Below are 19622 nucleotides of genomic sequence, written 5' to 3'. Positions count from 1 at the left end.
GGGCCCAAATTGTTATTCATGCAACTTCTTGATTCATTTATTGACATAGCACATAAAACTGACTCTGCAACCCATTCCACCCATTATTACTCTCAGCAAAAAATCTGGTATTTGCACACCTTCTAAACCAGTAAACCATACTCTTGATGTACTGAAGGTGGTTGCACCCTTTTTTTCTCCTATTGGAAATTTTTTTTAAAAAGTACTGTTAAAACCTCTTTAGTAACTTATACATTCCTATCCTATTCTCTCCATCATCTATCAACTAAACTTTGCAGTCTAAATTTACAAACCTTCAGTCTATTTTTATAAGGAATATTCCATTGCCATGTTCATTTGACATCCAGTATACAAACTACATGTTTATTAATAAGAACTAGTTTTTATAATAATAAGTTAAGTTCTATCAGACTTACATCATCAGAAGTATAGGAATAGTATCAATTGATGAAAAACTAGAAAGAATAATTGCACATGACAGATTTTTTGTGAACTTCACAGTCGCCAGTATCTGTAACAGAGTGAAAAAAACAACAACATATGGACACCTATGGAAGCTGGGCAAGAGTGTGGTTAGCAGGGGTGTTAGAGCTGGGTTCTTTACTTTTAAATGAATGGAATAAGCTGCCAGAGTCTGTTGTGGGTGCTATGATGGTGAGTGAGTTCAAGGCAAGGTATGATAGATACTATGAGAATGTCGTATAGTTGTGTGGACATGATGTTTAGGGCCTCCCTGGAGTCGCCCGTAATAATAATAATATTTGTTTGTGACTGAACAAAGCTTGTTATTACTGTTATATTCTGTTGCATAATATGTATCATTTCCAAAATCTGCTGTTTCATTCTTAATGAGTTAGACTAAACTGCATAGAATTAAACCTTGGTTTTTATTACAGTGTGTGGGAGGGGTATGGTGCATTTCTGAGACTTCTTTACATTTTTTTCACGAGTTATGATCAATATATGACTTCCCCCCCAAAAAACAAACAAACAGAAATGCTTTAAGTCCAAATGAACATTTATTTACCCACAGAAATATGGGACAGTATTTCATAGACCGATTGCTATTTTGGTCATTTGGCTCCTCGCTACTTTTTCATCCCAGATGAATTCAGGTGATCAAAGTTCTGCATGGCAGTCGAGAATGAACCTGTGTTGAATTGTTACAAAGACAGATGATAATCTCCATCTCTTCTTGTTTGTATTCTTCAGATCTAAGTATGAATCTCTATAAGGTGGTTTCCATATGAGAGAGTTTTTCACTGGCCTCATAAGCATTAACTACTTCGGGAATGATACCAAACAGCCACTTAAATGCAGTGCAGTCTGTATCCTTCATGGATATGCATAGCCTAAGGATCCAGAACCACTTGTATTTAAGGATACAGGAGTAAAGTCATGCTGCAGGCTAGTGGCACCCTTAATTAATTAAGAAGATTCGCTATCTAGAGAGGGTTGAGATTTCCTCAAAAACAATTTCCAGTGACATTCTTCTTCTGCAGCTTGTTCCATTTAAGTGGAGTCGCTGTTTTTGGTGAGTCTCCTCCACATCTTCCTGTCTTGGGCTGTAACCACATCCAAGTTCTTCATCCTCAAGTCCTCTTCCACCAGCTCCCTCCATCTCTTCTTTGGCTGCCTGCACTTCCTCCTCCTCTGCACATTCATCTGCATGACCTTTCATCCCACATATTCATCCTCCCTCCTCATCACATAGCCAAACCATCTCAACCTTGCCTCCTGTATCTTCGCTCCTAAGTTTGTAACTTTCACCGTTCCCCTCGCATAGTAATTTCTCAGATAATCATTTCTGGTCACACCGCACATACACCTAAGAATTTTCATCTCCACTGCTTCCATCCTGCTGATGTTATTTTTCCTTTGGGTTCATCCTTCGCTTTTACGACGCTGTTATACTTGGATTCGCAGAATACATGGCAACGTAATTTTCCGAGTAAGCTATAGCCGCTAGCGTTACGCTATACATGTGTAGCTTTATGCCTTCCAGGAATTATTACTTAGCAACTTTTTAGATGACTCAGTAAATTTTACATAGCTTAAGTGAGGCTTAAATTTAAATCGGATTATCTCTCTTTTTAGACATACTTAAAAATGAAATCTTAATATAATCACATCAGCTTAAATATAAGGCACTTGAAATAAAGAATACAAATTTTTCATAAAGTGAAGAAGTTTCACTTTTAATTACAGCTGATGTGCAGGTATTTCTCTTTGTCAGCAAGTTTTATATGTCAGGTTCCAAATGAATGATTTCTTTCCAAGATTCCTTCATTAGGATCTAACACCATCTAGAAGTGTTTTTTGTGGGGGATTCATGCCTTAGTATGTAACCAAGTTAGGTGGTTTTCCTTTTCTTAATGGTTTTCAACAGATTCCTGTCTTCTCCAATGATCTCTAATCTTTCCAAATTAGTTTTTTGGCAGTCCATGAGACTCTAAGAATTCTTCTGAGGATCCACATCTCAAAGGCTTTTAGTTTATTTTCACAATATTTTAATATTTTCCAGGTTTCTGTTCCATATAGCAGTGTTGACCATATGCAGCCTAATTCTTGTTTTTGTGTGAATTTCCCTTGAGGTCAGAATGTTTTTCATGCTAATGAAGGTTGATCTAGCAATTTCTATTGCTAATGTTTCCTTATCACACTTTCCATTCTCTGTAATTAGTTGACCCAAATATATATAACTCTCTACTTGATCTAAAGTATTTCCTCTGATCTTAATATTTATATCGTGTATTTCCCCTTTTTTTCTTGTTACCAGCATGGTTTTAGTTTTTTTGAAGTTGAAATTAAGTCCATATTTTTCACTTGCCGTATATTATCGCATATAATGCAAAAAATTTATAGTAAAAATACTACTTAAAGTTAGGGGTTCGCATTATATGCAGATCCTAAAAAACTTATATATATATATATATATATATATATATAACATATACTACCTAATGCCTATGCAACCAAATCTACTTGACCCACTTGCATTCGGCGACTGAGCACGCATTGTATCTGTGCAAAAAGCCAGTAATGTAAATAGTGTTAATGATAGAGCACAGTGAGATAGATGGAGCACAGTTAGGTGTATCGGTTTAACCACAGTTCATTTTAAATATTCATTAAACAAACCTGGCCTGAAAATGAGCCAACAGAAACGTAACCGTTCATCTTTTGAAGCAGGATTTAAATTGCATGTAAAGGAGTTCTGGAAAGGATGCTACATCTCCATGACGGGTACGTCATGGAGATGTAACATCCTTACCAGAACTCGAAGAAGAGCTAAATGAATGGATTTTGATGCAACGACAAGATGGCATTATAGTAACAAGAAATGCAATTCGTTTTCGAGCTCTACAACTCAAGAATGGTAAATTCAAGGACACAACACACCAGGTATTTTATCTTTTCTTGCTTTGCCCGGGGTGGTGCAAAAGATTTATGGAACGCAAAGCATTAACATTACGATACTGAACAAAAATTGCGCAGAAGTTACCAAAGTGGCTTGAATAAAAAGTGCAGTCCTTCTATAAATTTATCATAAAATGACGGAAGTGTCACGGATATGAACTTTCCCAAATTGGCAATATGGATGAGACTCCCATGTATTTTGATATGCTGGGGAATCGAACAGTAAATTCAGTTGGTGAAAAGGGTGTCTTCATAAAAACAACGGGACATGAAAAAATGCATTTTACCGTTGTTCTAGCATGCATGGCACATGGAACCAAATTAAAGCCGACAGTGATATTTAGAAGGAAGACAATTCTGAAGCATATGAAATTTCCACCAGGTGTAATTGTTTGCACCAATCAGAAAGGTTGGATGGATGAAGAAGGTGTACAATTGTGGCTGGATCAAGTATGGAACATACGTCCAGGTAGCTTGTTACATCAACAAAGCATGCTAGTCTGGGATATGATCTGGGCACATTTAACAGAGGCAAGCAAAGAGAAAGCACGTGAGCTGCGTACAGACCTAGCAGTCATACCGGGTGGTCTAACTTCCGTTTTGCAGCCGCTCGATGTCAGCTTGAATAAACCGTTTAAAGATCACTTACGTGAAAAATGGAGAGAATGGATGTCATCTGGTTTGGTGAAGATGACAACGGGTGGGAATTTTCAGAAGCCTGAGATCACCCTAGTCACTAGCTGGGTTAAAGAAGCATGGGATTCAATACCATCTGAAATGATTCAACGCTCATTTCTTAAATGTTGAATAAGTAATTCAATGGATGGATCCGAAGATGGCATCATATACGAAAGTGAGGATGATGCACAACAAAATGGAGAGCATGAAGATGACGACGACAACTGCTACAGTGATGACGCAATCCCTACAGATGAATTTATAAATGAAATGTTTGATGACTCAAAAAAGAAGAAGAATTTAAAGGATTTTGACATTTTGTTTTAAAATAAATATTTCTTTCATTAATTTGTATTGTATTATTTATAATGTTATGGAACAAGATTAACAGATCGCATTATACGTGGACATGGCATTCTAGGGCTAGTTTTCAAACAAAATTTCTAGTGCGCATTATACGTGGATCGTAGTATTATATGCGAAAATATACGGTAATTTCAGCATCTCTTCTAGTAGGTTTGAAGATCTTTTTTATTTTCAGCTAGCAGTACTGTATCATCTGCATTAGTTTTTTTAATAAAGTGATTTTAAATTAAAATACATAACAGGTACTTGGAAATTTACTTGCTTGATGCATAGGAAACCCCAGCAGCTGCCATTTTTCAGAATTTCGCTGTAGTGGCTGATGCAGCTAGTATGTTCTTGTATCTTATATACCTTTTGATAAGAACATGTTTTTTTTTAATATTGTTTTTCCTTTATGTGCACACTCATGAAAATCATCGTACTTCATTCCTTCAAAATAGGTTTTTATAATTATTATTGAATTTACTATATTAATATGTAATTGATTTTTCTCCTTGCTCAATAATAAATTCACTAAATAGAACTTTCTACTGTAGCACTGGAACCAGTGTCAGTATAAATTCATCAATGGTTTTTCATTTTCTTAAAAGTAATGTTTTCATTATGAAAATGTTGGAAAAGTTCTTTCTGTCTATAGAAGTCTGACAATCATTTCAAAATGCAATTTTTTAGTCAGGATAACTTTTAGAAGAATTCATTAAATAAATTATCTTGGTCTATGACTTGTACTAACGTACACCTAGGTAGACATAGAATTTATAGTTGTTAAGCTAGTGATATTTTTCCACTCTGTTTTATTTAATCCTTCTCACAGCATAGGATTAAATTGTTTGAAGCGATAAGTCCAATGTTGTATTCTGTTACTGTGTTATAGAATTCCATCTACATAAAATTTAAATTGTAAATTTTATGTAGATGAAAACCATCATTAATCAAAGTATGCAATAACTTTTCAACAGTGGCAGCAAATGTGTTCTTCATTTTGTTTCATTTTAATGGTTGTCTATAAAGATTTCAATCTCAGCTCTTAATAAAATGCCAATGCACCTTGTCTTTAAATTCTTTGAATTACTGATGAAAAGAGTATGTAGGCTAGGTAAGAAATATATTAATATAAGTGAGAGCAGATTTTCAAAAAAGAAAAAAAAAGTTATGGTCATGTATTTAGCAATAAAAGCACTGTTTTGCTGTCTTTTAATAGAATTTTATATTTTTTGCAAGGATACTTGTCAAAGTATCCTTACAAAAATTAGATTGTTTGTTGATTGACAAACAATGTACTGCACTTTGCATGGCATTGTGCATGTGGGCTGCACATACTATTCTTATGATATTTGCCTTTGTGGATTACTGAATTTTTATTCAGTAATCCACAAAGGAAACCAAACAAAAATCATTCTTCTTTTTGTTTGATTTCTATCCACCAAAATTATTAGTGTTATCTATGAAACTGATATTTTCTGACAGCTTGAATTTATCCAAAAGATTTAAAATATGATCACAATTAAATGAGATGTTTCTCCAGATAAATCAGTAAACTCTTAATTCTTTTATTTGGACTCTTTTTTTTTTTTTTTTTTGGTAAATGGTAATGAACTAAAATTAGCACCAATTTTATGTCATTATGATCGGAGCTATCAACTAGTGTGTGTGTGTGGGGGGGGGTGACACATTTAACTTGATTTAAATCAGTAGTTACTTGTTCCAGTGGCTATGGAGAAAGAACATTCACTGTTATTGCTTGTGATTTTGTTAGAGAGCAAGGGAAATAAAAGAAGAAAAAAAAAGGCTATTGTCTCATTGCTCTCACTTGACTTCCTTAGAAAATAGAAGCTATCATCGATAGCTAACTTTGTCCTCTGAAAGTCCACCTGTTACATAAGTACTGAGCACCAGTATGGATTTTGCCATTCTCAATCCAGGATAAATCTAAAGATATATCCAAGATTTGGATATATCTTTAGATTAATTCCTTTAAGTTAATTAAATAAATTAATTTTCCATATCTTTTAAAGATATGGAAACATTTGGAAAAACTCAATCTCTCACATTTCCAGGGCATTTGATCAGATTATTTAATGGTATGCCTCTCATCCTTTTAGTAGGTTACCAGTTTCCTCTAATGCCTATATGTCATAATGATTGATTTCTTGATTTTCTCACCAGTGCCATAGTAATCAGGGCTCTTCCTTCTATACCTCAATGACACTTTCTGTCACTAAAGTCAAGTCCTGCACATTGTTTTGCTGATGAAGTACATTGCAGTACACTTTTTTTTTTTCATTTCATAAATCTTGTATTTAAATCATTCTAAGCTTTGAGATCTTGTTTGCCAATGCCTAAAATGATTTCTTTGCCATTCTATAGAAATTGAAAATAGCCCATGAATTTCAGTGTTGCAAAACAGTTTTCATAAGAAAGATATAACTATACTTTCCTTTACTTTCGTAATGCTCAGATCAGATCATCAACCAAGATCAGGTTTCATCTTATGGCTGATTTACACCTCTTTCCTGACACAGATCAGTCATGTGATAAAAATTGAGTGTCCTCTGTTCAAGGCAGCTTTTTACCTATGTGACTCCTAATGCTGTAAAACTTCGCTAAAAAAAATGCAGTCTTTTAACTCGATCAAAGATGTATGGATTGATTTTAGATAACTCTTCTCTTACTCTTTAATCACTTTCTCATAAACAATATTTCTGTCTGATACTTTTTCTGTAGGTATTTGCATGGATGTTGTTATCTTGACATTGGCTACTGTCATTCTAAGCAACTCTTGGTTATATGAATTTCAGCTTCTCATCTTACTTTTTTCCTATACATCTTCCTCTCACTGTTTTTACAAAGGTCTAAATGTACAGTTCTTTACAAAACATATCTCATCCCCATTGAAATTCGTGCAAATTTTTTTGGCTACCTGTGTGGTGGCATATGATACATGCCACATGTTGTAAATGCTGCTAAAAGATAAATAAATTTTTTCAAATTTAGTTAATAATATTAAATTTATTTATTATAGTCTTTTGATTTATATGGGTATGTGATAGACTAAGTTATTTAGATTTCATTAGAACTTGGATAGTTGCTTAAAGTAGATGTTGTTGGCATCCATGCACAGTAGAACAATGGCACCCAAGATGTTCTTGTTGGGTGAGTTGAATTTGTGTGTTCTGTTCAGTGCAGTACATTATTATTATCATCTGACCTCCATGGAGTCAGAGACTCATTGTGGGAGGTACACCCTATTAGACATAATGCTCATCCAACTGTGTCTATATTCACAACACAATCAGCAATGCATTCCACTCACCAACCACTCTCCATGCAAAGAACCTATTCCTCACTCCTCTGCTCACACCCTCCTTATACAGTTTCCAGTGATGGCCTCTTGTTCTACCCCTCCCTCTCTCATTCTATGAAAAATCTTTTCAATGTCAACCTGATAGCAATCCCTGACAAGCTTATATGTCTCATCATATCTCCTCTCTTTCTCCTATTCACGAGGTTTTGCAACTTACATTCTCTTAATCTGTCCTCGTACTCTACATTCCAAAGACCACTGACCACCTTTGTGAATCTTCTCTGGACTCTTTCCAACATATCTTCATTACCATGAAAACCGGGGCAACCAAATCCAAATCTGTGCACAATAATCTATGTGAGGCATGATCAAGGCTTTATCCAATAGCATTATAACTTCTCTATTTCTGCATGTCAGGATCCTCCAACATGTGAGATGTATTTATCATGAAAGGAAAGACTGCAGAAAGAGAGCAAAACTGTTTTGCTCTCTGTTAATGTTAAAATATTAATGTTAGAGATAATGATGAAAATTAGAAATTCTTTCTTCTACTGGCCACATATCAAAGGAACTCCCTAGGATTTCTTTTGCTTAATTTTGCTGCTCGTATTGCATTTTGCTACCCTTATCAAGCAAGTCACCTTTCTTGCCTCTTCTGACAAGCTCACCATTAGGTCTGAACTCCTCTGCTTCCAAATTGCATGCCTCACCTCTTCATTCATTCGTTCATTCATTCATTTATTTCACACCTACTTTTACCTTGGGCACTGCTTAAGAACTGTGTTCTGAGCTAGACCCAAGTAGCATTGATCTCCTTTCCATCCAATTTCTCATTCTATGAGAAAACTGCCAGCTGTCTCTTGAGTTTCTCATTATCATCTACCTTATAATTATACACACATATCCCTTTTTCACAGAAGTCGTCATATGAATGGCCACCACAAGAAGGGTAATTTTTTCATAATCACTCTCTCATTAACTGGAGAAAATTTGTCTCCTCATTTACAATGGCATCCTTTGATATAATCAATCCAAGATTCTTGATGTACCTTCTTTTACATATTGCATAAAGTAGTTGTCTCCCTCAAAATCTCAAGAAATTAGTTCTCTTTGTCCCCTACATTCTGTCTCTTCATTCCTGTCTATCTTCCCATAATAATCACCTGTTTCTTATTGGCCAGACCAATTTGCCCATATGTTTCTTCTCACTGCCCTCCAGATTATCAGGTCTATAGCAACACACAACTCGATATTTTGTTCTGCTCACTTTATATCACCTTCTTCAAAACCATTTCCACTATTTGCTCCTTTCATCTCTTTACTTTAGATGGTGGTAATCCCTCTGCGATCATCAACAGCATTCCCCCCCCCCCTCCCATTCTGTTGTATTATCTTCATGCATCATGATGTCTCACTTGTTCTGATAATTTTTGGGTGATTAAATTCTATTCTTGCTCCACTTTCTCTCCCTTTATTTTGAATACTTTTGGAATTTGTAGACGTGTGTGTGTATATATATATATATATTGTTTCTGGGTCTAACAAGTCCCACTGACTCCACTTCTTGTATAAGACTCTTCCCTGCTTCTCTGCCCATTCTTCTCTGTCATCACTGGTAATACACCTCTCCCCTGACTTAAATATTGCTCTCCCCTACATTTTCTTGTACACACATCCACTTCTTTCTCCATCATCCAATCTTTTCAGAATCCTCCCTCCCATTTTCCTCTCTGTCTTCAGTTCCTCCTCTCATTCTTTTTACTCATGTCACTCTGCTCCCCATTCAGAAGTTTTTCTTCTTCATCATGTCTATCACTTCTTACTTCCTCAGGTCTTTGATTCACTTCAATCATTATGCTGTCTTGCAGCAACAGTTTCTCTAGCTGACTCATGCTGAATCCATTTAAATGTAGCCCATCTCTTTTATATAGCTCCATATGTTTCTCAAATTCATCTCAGACATTCACAAAATGAATTCCTTTCTCTTTATACAACTCTGCTACCATTTCATTCATAATCTCGTTTGCCATCTCAACTTATCATCATACCTGGGTGACACATTATCTTTCCCACCACACTGTTATCGTAGGCCTTATTAACATAAGTGCCTTTATTGTTTAAGATATCCATTAAGCAATGGAATAATGAATGTAAGATATCTATTCTTATATTCTGCTTGTTACCAATCAAATCACTTGTGCCTACTACAAACTCTTGCTAGCTCATATGTGGATGTAGAATAAGCAGAGTGACTGCTTATCATACATCCACGAAAGCAAACCTTATGTTCCTTCTCATTAGCACCTCTTCACATACACCTCTGATAACAAAATTCCCATATATGGCTACTTTCATATAATTTAATACATTTTCCACATTGCCGTCTTTTATTTCAGTCTTTTTTCTCTCTTCCATACATATGGTATTCTCCTCATTTGACTCCACAATTGCTTTCTCTTACTTCATCTTCACCAACTCTGCTTTCATATCTTGACACGTGGATAGGCTTATGTGTTCGTCAGACATGTTATAATTGATTTCATGGTATTGATATGAATAAAGATGGATAAGAAAATAACTATTTATTAACTTAAAGGCTAATATTTCGCTGGTATTATATCCAGCGTCTTCAGAGCACACAACACAAAGTTTGTTACAAATGCAAGACAACCACAAACCGGTGTAACAGTGGGGCTAGTATAAGTAATTGCAGCGTGCAACACAAGACTAAAGTCCTAATATGGTGCCATCTAGGTTAAAAAAAAAAAAAAAAAAAAAAGTTCAAAGTTTTGAAATAGTAGTCCAAATGATAGTCTTAGAAAGTTTGAAAAAATAAAATAAAAGTAATAAATATTAATTTGGTCTTAGGATGACTGTCTCCCAAATCTTTGGTAGATTTATACAGCCATACTTGTTAAGGTTTGGAGTATGTTTTAAGGCTTCTGTTGATTTCAGGAACAACCTCTCCGACTTGTAGAAGCTTCTGTGCATTACTTTGTTTCTTTCCAATTGATCCTGTGTGCAGGGGTATCCAAAGCATGGTCTACCAGACCCGACTTGCCATAGCGAAAGTATTGGATATATTTTTTGTGTTCACTGAAGCGGATGTCCACAGTTCTTCCTGTCTGTCCATGGTAGACTTGATGGCAAGACAGGGCACTTCATAGACTCCTGGATGTGATAAAAGAGTGCATTTGTCCTTAGGTGAACGGATGAGAGTTGCTAATTTTACATAGGGTTTAAATACTCTGCGTAGTCGGTGTTTGTTAAGCACCCTAGTTATCTTTTCAGATATGCCTTTAATGTATGGAATGGTGATAGTTTTGTTGTAGTCTTCTGTGGTGGACAGAGGGGATTTCTGGGTAGCATTTAGTATGTTATCTATCTTATGGGAATTATAACCATTGGTTAAGAAAGTTCAGCAGTGAGAGCAATGTTCATTGGAACAGATTGCTCTTGCTCTATGGGTTAGTGTTTTTAAGATACCATATTGTTGAGATGGGTGATGGTGTGATTGTTTATGTAAGTATCTCCCTGTATGTGTGGGTTTTCTTTCTATAAACCAAAAATGATAAGGAACCTTCTGGAAGACGTGTGATCAGTGTGTCCAGGAAGAGCAGACAATCATTGGCTTCTAGTTCCATTGTAAAGTGGATTTTAGGGTGCTGGCTATTTAGATGCACTAAAAATGTATTCAGTGTGTCTGGGCCATGTGGCCAAATAGCAAACACATCATCAACATAGCATAGCCAGAGACTAGGTTTGAGAATGCCTGTGTTGATAGCTAATTTTTCCAGATGTTCTATGTAGAAGTTGGCTATGGGGGGGGGGGGAAAGGGGCGAACTCATAGCTGTCCCATCTAATTGTTTGTGTATTTTCCCTTTCCATGTAAAATAACCTGCCTATACTGTGAATTTAAATAGCTGAAATATATCTGGGGGAAATTGTGAATTTAATAAGTTAAGTGTTTCAATCAGTGGTAGATTAGTGAATAATGAGGTGATATCAAAATTCACCATTAGGTCTGAACTATTTAAGGTGTGGTTTTCTAAAATACTTTTTTAGGTGGGTAGAATTTTTAACAAAAGAGGGAGAATTGTTTGTGTAAGTGGTTAGTAATTTGGCTAAATTTTTAGCTAGTTTATATATGTAGGACTGTTTATACTATCTACAATAGGATGCAAAGGTGTACCTTGTTTGTGTAATTTAGGAGCACCATATATTCTGGGTGTTTTAACATGCAAGGGTTTGAGTTTTTTTGACAATTTCTTTTGACTAGGTTCTTCTAGTTCCACTTTACAATGGAACTAGAAGCCAATGACTGCCTGCCCTTCCTGGACACACTGATCACATGTCTTCCAGAAGGTTCCTTATCATTTTTGGTTTATAGAAAACCCACACATACAGGGAGATACTTACACAAACAATCACACCATCACCCTTCTCAACAATATGGTATCTTAAAATCACTAACCCATAGAGCTAGAGCAATCTGTTCCAATGACGTTGCTCTCACTGCTGAACTTTCTCACCTATGTCACACCTTCTTAACCAATGGTTATAATCCCCATAAGATAGATAACATACTAAATGCTACCCAGAAATCCCCTCTATCTACCACAGAGGACTATAACAAAACTATCACCATCCCATACATTATAGGCACATCTAGATATGAAAAGATATCTAGGGTGCTTAACAAACACTGACTATGCACAGTATTTAAACCCTATATAAAATTAGCAACTCTAATCTGATCACCTAAGAATGCACTCCTTTATCACATCCAGGAATTTATGAAGTGCCCTGTTCTTGCCATCAAGCCTACTACGGACAGACAGGAAGAACTGTGGACATCCGCCTCAGTGAACACAAAAAATATATCCGACACTTTTGCTATGGCAAGTCAGGTCTGGCAGACCATGCTTTGGATACCCCTGCACACAGGATCAATTGGAAAGAAACAAAAGTAATGCACAGAAGCTTCTACAAATCAGAGAGGTTGTTCCTGAAATCAACAGAAGCCTTAAAACATACTCCAAACCTTAACAAGCATGGCTGTATAAATCTACCAAAGATTTGGGAGACAGTCATCCTAAGACCAAATTAATATTTATTACTTTTATTTTATTTATTTTTTATTTTATTTTATTTTTTCAAACTTTCTAAGACTATCATTTGGACTACTATTTCAAAACTTTGAACTTTTTTTTTTTTTTAACCTAGATGTCACCATATTAGGACTTTAGTCTTGTGTTGCACGCTGCAATTACTTATACTAGCCCCACTGTTACACCTGATTGTGGTTGTCTTGCATTTGCAACAAACTTTGTGTTGTGTGCTCTGAAGATGCTGGATATAATACCAGCGAAATATTAGCCTTTAAGTTATCCATCTGTATTCATATCAATACCATGAAATCTATTTCATATCTTGAATTACTTTCTTGTTGCTCTTCGCTCTCTCTTCCCCCCTCATTGATTGTACTTTCTTTCTCCATATTTCAATCTTTTTCTCTCTTCCATACATATAGTATTCTCCTCATTTGACTCCACAATTGCTTTCTCTTGCTTCATCTTCACCAACTCTGCTTTCATATCTTGAATTACTTTCTTGTTGCTCTTCGCTCCCTCTCCCCCCCTCATCGATTGTACTTGCTTTCTCGCTATCTTAGTCCGTTGACCTAATGTTTACATGTTGTACATTACCATTACCTTCTGCCATGCTTTTTATATACTCTTTCACATTTTTTAACTACCATTTACTCCTTTAACTCTGTTCTCTATAATACTCACTTCATTATTTTCAAGATTAACTTCCCTGACATTTGTTTTTCTTCTTTTGATAAGTCTTGCATTTCTGGCTTGTGAAACTCCTCAGATGCTACTCTCTCCACCCTCATTCTCATACCACAATCCATTTTCTCTCAGCAATGAGAACACTCACTCACCATGTCTTTTAAAATCCCCCATGCATGCACATACCTTGAACAAAGATGTCCTGGCCACCATTGTTCTTAGCAGTGTCGTGAATAACAATTATGTACACAATATACCAAAAAGAAAATATTCCCAATCATACCGTCATACACAAGGATGCTACAACCCGTAATTATCAATAATATCACAAATTATATATTAAAACGATTATCTAACTTAGTTAAGTTAGATGTTAGGAAGGGGAATGGGTTAGGCTGGCAAGTGATTGCATTAGGGCAGGGATAGCCTCATTTAGGGTTAGTGGCTCAAAGGATGAGAAGTTATATGCTGTGCTGCAGTGCTAATTGGAGGCTGGCAAAAGTAATAATAGAGCAATAATTCTAATACTGTAATCCTAATAGGAATAGACAGAATGAGTTTGTAGCATTGATTCAGTCTGTCTGAAGATTATGATACCAGTGAAATGTGGTTAACAAAGGAGAATGCTCTAAGATGTATAGAAATTGAAGGGTATATCATATTTCAGGGATAGGGAAGGTGAAGGTAAACCTTGGTAGTGGAGTATCATTTATGTTAAGTGATGGGCTGGTCCTTCTCAAAGTAGAGAATCACAAGGAAAATGGTACTGATGGCTTTGAGAATATATGGTGTGAGATAGCAATGGGAAGGAGAGAATATTTAGTGGGATGTTTTGCTATAGGCTGTGAATATAGAGGGGAATGAGTTGGAAATGTTTAGGAAATTAGTTTGGCAAGTGGTCGTTATGGGGGACATTCCTCTCTATCCAATTTATATGCAAGAGTTAGTGCATTCAGAATTTCTTGAATTCTTTGAGGGACAAATGTTTTAGACAGCATATGGCAGAGGAAACATAATGATCAAGAGTTTTGGACTTGATCATAGTCAGTTTGGACTGGTTTAAATCAGATCTAAACTTCATCAGTTTAGATCTGATTGTGGCTATGGTGTCATATTTTCCTCTAGCTGGTGAGTGACCACGTAGTCCTCATTTGGAGGATGAATAAGCATGGAAAAGTATTGGGAAGCGAGAAATTTATGTGAAATTATAAGGCAATTGATTATATATACTAGACTTAGAAACCGCATTGGAGCATGAAACATCTTCCTTTTGAATCAAGGCAGGAATGCCAGTATGTCTGTTTGATTAGAATTAAAAAAACATCAAGACTACATTACATTTTTGGAATGTGATAAGTGTGGCCTTGATTCTCATGCTGTTGATTCTTTTCCTTGAAACCTGAAATGCTGTAAAATCATCCAAAACTCATCTGGTCAGACAGCATATCAGTCTCTAAGTTTTGGGAAGTAACCACTATTAATTGTTCATAATTTTAAAAAAAAATAATTATTTTATATTTATGCAACTTTTTACAATTGTTCCTTTCAACTCTAATACTGTAATCATACACTTCAGCTGTAAACGAGACACGAGCTAGCATACACATGATTTTATGACTCATTAATGTGATTTGTGCTTTGAATGTAGTTAACAGCTGTCTCCCTGATGATATCTACATAATGTTGGTGAAATATATTGGAGGTTTTGAATACAAGTATATAGTTTTACTAAAATTAAGAGCCAAACGGCTTCAGTTCAGCAACGCAAAATTATATAAGTTAAGTGGATATTAAATCCAGCATTATTTCAAAGCAGAATGTAGAAACTATGAAAGTTTCGTAAAAAAAAAAAAAAAAAAAAAAACTTGACCAGAGAGTTTACGGGAATACACTCACTGGCATTCACCAGTTGCGTTAGCACGGTCCACTTAGAAAACATAAACGCTGCCCAAGCATCTATATATTCACCTTTTAATGGTCCATTTTGATGAGGTTTCTGGCCTGACAGCTGTTTCTAACTGCTTCGTTCTCCTCAGAGAACAGGGCAGCTATATTATTTTTTTATCTTTTAGGGATTATAAAGATATTCATTCCTTATACGTTACATTTTGCTTCTTGGTTAGCTTGAGTATAAGGTAGAGATCTTATTCTCTTCTTGATGCTAAGCATAAATTAATTAAGGGAACTTTAAGTTGAACAATTGTAAAATTCAGATATTTATCTGAAATATTTATATCTTCATTATTAAGCGAATATAATAATAATTTATATTGCTATTACAAGAATTGATTGGGCATTTATATTTAATTATGGGTATTTAAAAAATTGACACTCCAGAAGTTTTTCATATACTGTTTGTTATTTTTGGTATTTAACAAAATTTTATGATTCATGATAAGTGAATTGGTCGAAATTACCCTTAGGATTTTAGTTTATTTACTTTATATTGTTTATTTTGGAATGCTTTAAATGCAACTCTGTTTAAATGTTATCACACTTTCTTTCAGTTAAATATTGATAGTGTTCCAGAAAAATTAATATTTACAGCTCACTTCTTAGAGAATCCTTCAATCAAGATTAAACTTATGTCCATGTCAGAATTAGTAAGTATTTTTCCTATTTTGAAACATTACTTGAGTGAGAATGAGAATGTTTGTATGTGAATACATGCACATTATCTGATTAAAAATGTAGGAAGACCAAAATGCACTAGTAGACTGAGAATTATTTTCCTTCAGTTTAGATTCCTTCAAGTGCTAACCATAAGTTCAGTATTCATGGTTATCACTTGCATTCTGCTGCTCTGGAAAATGTTTCAAACATTATCTGGACTTTTCTTTTTGCCCTAGAGTCCTGAAAAACAAAAGTTACATAGATTTATGGTAGATGAATAAGGAAAGTATTATACTAAAGGAATATTGTTTGGTTAGCAATTGTGATAGAGGTTGAGATGACTGTACTGTATTATGATGTACTTCAGACCTTCAAGATACAAAGTTTTAATGGTCTGGCATTGAACACTGCACTTTGAACATATATGCGATTGCAGCAAAACCAGTGTTTTTCTTCAAACTATATGGTGGTTTAACTTTCAATAAACATGCTGTTTATTATTGTAATAAGTATTATTTAGTTTCACGTATACTGTATATATGGATGGATGCATATATGTGTATATATATTATATATTTAGTTTAATCCTTTATCCAAGTGTAAGCAAACAAAGTTTGCTCCTGAATTATCTTCAGGACCGGAGCAACTCATGGCAAAGGTGGACTGAGTTCTGATCACTTTCCTCAGTATCCCATAATGCAAAGCACATCTCCTTGTGGACATGCATAATGCTATGCATTATGAGAAGGATCACTACCCAGACCCGTTTCGACCTTTATTGAGTTCTCTTCAGTGAGAGCCAGACCCAGAGGTGATACCAAGGTTGAAGCAATGCAGAAGTCATATTTCCATATGCCAGTTGCCAAGAGGTGTCACACCTTATTATTAAATTACTCTGGATTAGAGAAAGATGTTGGATATTATATTATAATTTATTATAATTTAAATTGTGACACAAATTTAAGGTGTGACACCTTTTGGCAACTAGCATATGGAAATATGACTTCTGCATTGCTTCAACCTTGGTATTACCTCTGGTAATACTTCAGTGGCCTACCACTGAAGAGACCTCAATAAAGGTCGAAACTGGTCTGGATAGTGATCCTTCCCATAATGCATAGCATTATACATGTCTGCAAGGAGATGTGCTTTGCATTATGAGATAATAAGGAAAGTGATCAGAACTCAGTCCACCTTTGCCATGAGTTTCCCACTCCTGAAGATACTTCAGGTGCAAACTTTGTTTGTTTACACTTGGATAAAGGATTAAACTAAATATATAATTTATAGTCTAACCAAATGGAAAAAAATACCTCCAATATGTGTGTGTGTGTGTGTATATATATATACATATATATACTTCAGGTGCAAACTTTGTTTGTTTACACTTGGATAAAGGATTAAACTAAATATATAATAATTTATAGTCTAACCAAATGGAAAAAAATACCTCCAATATGTGTGTGTGTGTGTGTGTGTGTGTGTATATATATATACATATATATATATATATATATGTATATATATATTTGGATATATTTGGATAACCAAGTTATTTTATAAACTTGGTTATTTTAACTCCTAATCCCAAGTATGCAAACAATTAAGTTTGCACCTGAAACAAAGATCAAGTCTAAAGATGATACTACACCAGGGCAACTCATTGTAAAGGTGGGTAAAGCTCTGATCACTATTCTTAGTATTTTCCATAATGTAAAGCACATCTCACTAGAAGATGTATACTGCAATGCATTATGGGTGGGGTTACTACCCAGACCGGTTTCAACCTTTTTTGAGGTCTCCTCAGTGAGTAGCTAGACCCTAATACCAAGGTTATAGTAATACAGAGCCTTATCAACTTTACCTATAGAAGTTGCAACAAGGTGTTTTTATTTTTAATAAAAATCTCTGGAGGAGATATAGATGTAATAAATTTTTTAACTTGGGGATATTGTATATTAGGATAACCAAGTTATTTTATAAACTTGGTTATTTTAACTCCTAATCCCAAGTATGCAAACAATTAAGTTTGCACCTGAAACAAAGTTCAAGTCTAAAGATGATACACCAGGGCAACTCATTGTAAAGGTGGGTAAAGCTCTTATTTAGGGTCTAGCTACTCACTGAGGAGACCTCAAAAAAGGTTGAAATCGGTCTGGGTAGTAACCCCACCCATAATGCATTGCAGTATACATCTTCTAGTGAGATGTGCTTTACATTATGGGAAAATACTAAGAACAGTGATCAGATCTTTACCCACCTTTGCAATGAGTTGCCCTGGTGTTGTGTCATCTTTAGACTTGAACTTTGTTTCAGGTGCAAACTTAATTGTTTGCATACTTGGGATTAGGAGTTAAAATAACCAAGTTTATAAAATAACTCGGTTATCTTAATATACGATATTCCCAAGTTAAAAAAATTTATTACATATTTATATATTTATTTATATTTATATATAATATATATATATTTATATAAATATATATATATTATATATAAATATAATTATGGGAAGGATCACTACCCAGATCTATCATCCTCCCTGCAGATAAAGGCAATGCAACAGTCATCCTTAACTCTGAAGATTACCAGAATAAAATGCTTGAATTACTAAATAATGATACCTACTCAATACTCGAGAAAGAGATCCAACTCATGAACTTCAAAATCGTACAAACAACTTATTAAAAACAACAACTGAATTATCCCGAAATGTTCGTTTATCTCTACGCTCTCTCCATCCGTTAATTCCTCGCATATATGGTGTTCCTAAAATCCATAAAGAGAACACACCATTATGCCCAATTGTAGAAGGTATCAATTCTCCTACATACAATCTTTCAAAATATCTTGCCAAATACCTAAAAGGTTTTTCAGGCAAGTGTCACCATCCTTTATCAAGAACACTACAGAATTTGTTACATACATCAAGGATATTACAGTTAATGAAGATGACATCATGGCTAGCTTGGACATAACTTCTTTGTTCAATAATGTCCCAACAGATGATGTCTTAACATTACTCAAGGACAAGTTATCCAAAAAAATGTTAGCTTTGCTTACACGTTGCATCAGGTCCAGTTACTTTAAATTTCAAGATAATATATACAAACAAAATCATGGACTGGCTATGGGTAATCCTTTATCCCCTGTACTCGCAAATATTTACTTAGAGGATTTTGAAACCAAGGCTATCTCTTCCTTTATTTTAACACCTAAAGTTTGGAAATGTTATGTGGATGATGTCTTCATTGTTTGGAGCCATGGACATGAATCCCTTATGGTTTTCCTTGAACATCTCAATAGCCGACATCAAAGTATTAAGTTTACTGCCGAGCTTGAAACAGATAATTCCTTGCCTTTTCTTGATGTCAAACTGACTCACTCTTCTGGTAAACTCAAAATATCGATATATAGAAAGCCCACACATACCATCAGATAT

At 35.0% G+C, this 19622-nt stretch overlaps 1 protein-coding gene across 5 annotated transcripts in view; it reads left to right on the top strand.

Moving 5' to 3' along the window:
• LOC150097846 (uncharacterized) overlaps positions 1–19622 on the top strand; it is a 452334-nt gene that overhangs the window by 107766 nt on the left and 324946 nt on the right. For all 5 annotated transcript variants that reach the window (XM_090406149.1, XM_090406148.1, XM_090406147.1 and 2 more), the window contains exon 4: positions 16075–16170. In XM_090406149.1, the coding sequence (XP_090262275.1) occupies positions 16075–16170 (96 nt within the window). The remainder of the gene's footprint in view (positions 1–16074; positions 16171–19622) is intronic.

Source organism: Typopeltis vanoorti, chromosome 16, assembly GCF_054136105.1.
Source record: "Typopeltis vanoorti isolate ZY-2024b chromosome 16, IOZ_Tvanoo_1.0, whole genome shotgun sequence".
NCBI classification, from domain to species: Eukaryota; Metazoa; Arthropoda; class Arachnida; order Uropygi; family Thelyphonidae; genus Typopeltis; species Typopeltis vanoorti.
This window is presented reverse-complemented; position numbering and strand designations above follow the sequence as displayed.